Source organism: Zingiber officinale, chromosome 9B (assembly GCF_018446385.1).
Source record: "Zingiber officinale cultivar Zhangliang chromosome 9B, Zo_v1.1, whole genome shotgun sequence".
In the NCBI taxonomy this organism is placed as follows: Eukaryota; Viridiplantae; Streptophyta; class Magnoliopsida; order Zingiberales; family Zingiberaceae; genus Zingiber; species Zingiber officinale.
In genome coordinates, this window is record NC_056003.1 from 34,538,780 (window position 1) to 34,541,439 (window position 2,660).

The 2,660-nt window shown below is 54.4% G+C and overlaps 1 protein-coding gene across 1 annotated transcript; it reads left to right on the forward strand.

Annotated features, from left to right (window-relative positions):
* The first annotated feature begins 268 nt into the window (after nucleotides 1-268).
* Nucleotides 269-2,282, forward strand: LOC122022302 (probable N-acetyltransferase HLS1). The gene is made up of 3 exons (XM_042580261.1): nucleotides 269-758; nucleotides 844-1,031; nucleotides 1,115-2,282. The coding sequence occupies exons 1-3, from the start codon at nucleotides 543-545 to the stop codon at nucleotides 1,983-1,985; spliced, it is 1,275 nt and encodes a 424-aa protein (XP_042436195.1). The 5' UTR covers nucleotides 269-542; the 3' UTR covers nucleotides 1,986-2,282.
* The last annotated feature ends 378 nt before the right edge of the window (nucleotides 2,283-2,660 follow it).

Consider the following 2,660-nt stretch of genomic DNA (forward strand, 5'->3'; position numbering starts at 1 on the left):
GGGGAGGTTAGTGAGCGAGTTAAAATGAAAATTTCACATTACTTAACTACGTCCTTTGATAAATACATAATTACGATATATTTTTTGATAAATTTTTTATTCTACGTATGTCTTTTTGATAAATTGTCATAGAATTAATATGATGAAATTAAATATTTAAATTATAGGGGGGGAATTTTTATAGTGAGATTTATCTGTAGAATCGTTAGTATGAGCATGATTATGATTTACCATGACCACCATGATGGTGGTGGTAGTGGTGATGGTGGTAAGTGGCCCACGATCGCGCAGCCACCGCCGCCGCCATTTCCACTGTCAACCTCACATTGTGTCTCTTCTTCTCCTCGCTCCCTTCGCCTATAAATGGCAGCGGATGCAGAGGCCGAACCTGGCACACGATTCACAACTCACAAGCTCAGCTCGTTCTCACCTACTGGCGTTACACATCCCTTCTTTCTTCGCTTCCTTCCGCTCCCGGAGCCGACAGCAAATTTCAGCTTTGAATTACGCCGTATTGGGCAGAGGAAGCTTAGCCGATCGAGATGGTGGTGGTAGTGGCGCCGTCGGTGGAGGAGAAGAGAGAGGGCGGCGTGGTGCTGATCAGGGAGTACCAGGCGGACCGCGACCGTGAAGCGGTGGAGAACTTGGAGCGCATGTGCGAGGTCGGGCCAAGCGGCGGGGGCGGCATGTCCCTCTTCACCGACCTCCTCGGCGACCCTCTCTGCCGCGTCCGCCACTCGCCGTCATTCCTCATGCTCGTTCGTCCTCCCCTTCTTCTTCTCCTTCCCCCTCAGTTTCCCCCGTTTTACTCTCTCTCTGATCGGGTTCTAAACGTTTCTGCAGGTGGCGGAGATCGCGATCGGACAGGAGAACAGAGCAATCGTCGGCATCATTCGCGGCTGCGTCAAAATCGTAACTTGCGGCACCAAAAAGCCTCGTCTCGCCGCCGGCGATCCTGCTGGCGCTTCCCCTATTCCCATTTACGCCAAGGTTGCCTACCTCCTCGGCCTCCGCGTCTCCCCCTTTCACCGGTATCTCTCACGCCTGTTCGTCTCCTCCGTGATTCGAATAGTTTTGGAAGTAATTTTGCGTGTCGATCGATTGATTGCGTTAGGCGGAAGGGGATTGGGCTGAAATTGGTGGAGAGAATGGAGGAGTGGTGCGAGGAGAAGGGAGCGGAGTACGCGTACATGGCGACGGAGAAGGACAACGAGGCGTCGATCCAGTTGTTCACCGGGCGGTGCGGGTACACCAAGTTTCGCACGCCGGCCATCCTCGTGCAACCCGTGTTCGCCCACCGCATTCCGCTCCCCGGCGCCTCCGTCGTCCTCCGCCTCCCCAGCGCCGACGCCGAGGTGCTCTACCGCCGCCGGTTCGCCGGCACAGAGTTCTTCCCCCGCGACATTGACGCCGTGCTCCGCAATCCCCTATCGCTCGGCACCTTCCTCGCAGTCCCGGTCGGTTGCGCCGCCGCGGGGCGGTGGCAGGGAGCAGAGGCCTTCCTCGAAGCGCCGCCGCCGTCGTGGGCGGTGGCCAGCGTGTGGAACTCCAAGGCGCTGTTCCGGCTGGAGGTCCGCGGGGCGGCGCGGTGGCGGCAGGCGCTTGCGCAGGCGACCCGCGCAGTCGACCGGGCCCTCCCGTGGCTCCGCATCCCGTCGGTGCCGGACCTCTTCCGCCCCTTCGGCCTCTACCTCGTCTACGGCCTCGGCGGCGAGGGCCTCGCGGCGCCCGACCTCACCCGCTCCCTCTTCCGCCACGCGCACAACATGGCCCGCCGCGACGCCGGCTGCCGCGTCGTCGCCGCTGAGGTGGCCGCCTGCGACCCCCTCCGCCACAAGATCCCCCACTGGCGCCGCCTCTCCTGCGCCGAGGACCTCTGGTGCCTCAAACGCCTCGCCGGAGAGTACGGCGAGGGCGGAACCCTCGGCGACTGGACCAAGGCCCCCCCGCCGCCGTCCATCTTCGTCGACCCCCGTGAATTCTAATCCCATAACGTAACGGTGGACCCACAACACGGGATATCCGTTATGTAAAGCGACACGAAACGGCCTTTTACATAACGCTTTTTATTCCTTTTTTTTCCCTCCCTCCCTTTAGATTTCCTTGTAACGGTTGGAAAGGAGAGAGAGAGCACCTCATGAGATATGGCAATCCATGAAAGCAAAAGAAGAAAGATATGAAAGAACTATAACTTGTCCTTTTGTTATCTAATGTGAGGTCTTGAACGCTTGTATTCGTTTTTTTAATCTTTTTTATGACAAGGAATTTAACAAGATATTGACATATTTCTTGTGGCTCCTTTGTTATAAGTTGGCAACTCTTCAATTGAAGAGATTTTAGCATATCCTTTTGCGAATGATAAATATCTTTGACAATAAGGGGATGTCTAGAAGTGACCACAAATTAAGATATTATAGAAATGCAACAAATGTCAAAGTCATCCTCAAGCCCTTCTTGATAATGTGTTCGATCCTAACTACTAATGTCCTCTCCCTCTACCATATTTCTGTTCACATGATTCATGTAATAAACTCCTTTTCTACCACACATTTGTTGAAGCTCCTTCTCTATGCTTCACATTGGCCCTATAGCCTTTGCTTTGGACCTCCTTTATCGCTACATAAGTTACATAGCCCTTGACTTCTATGCTTTGCTAACTC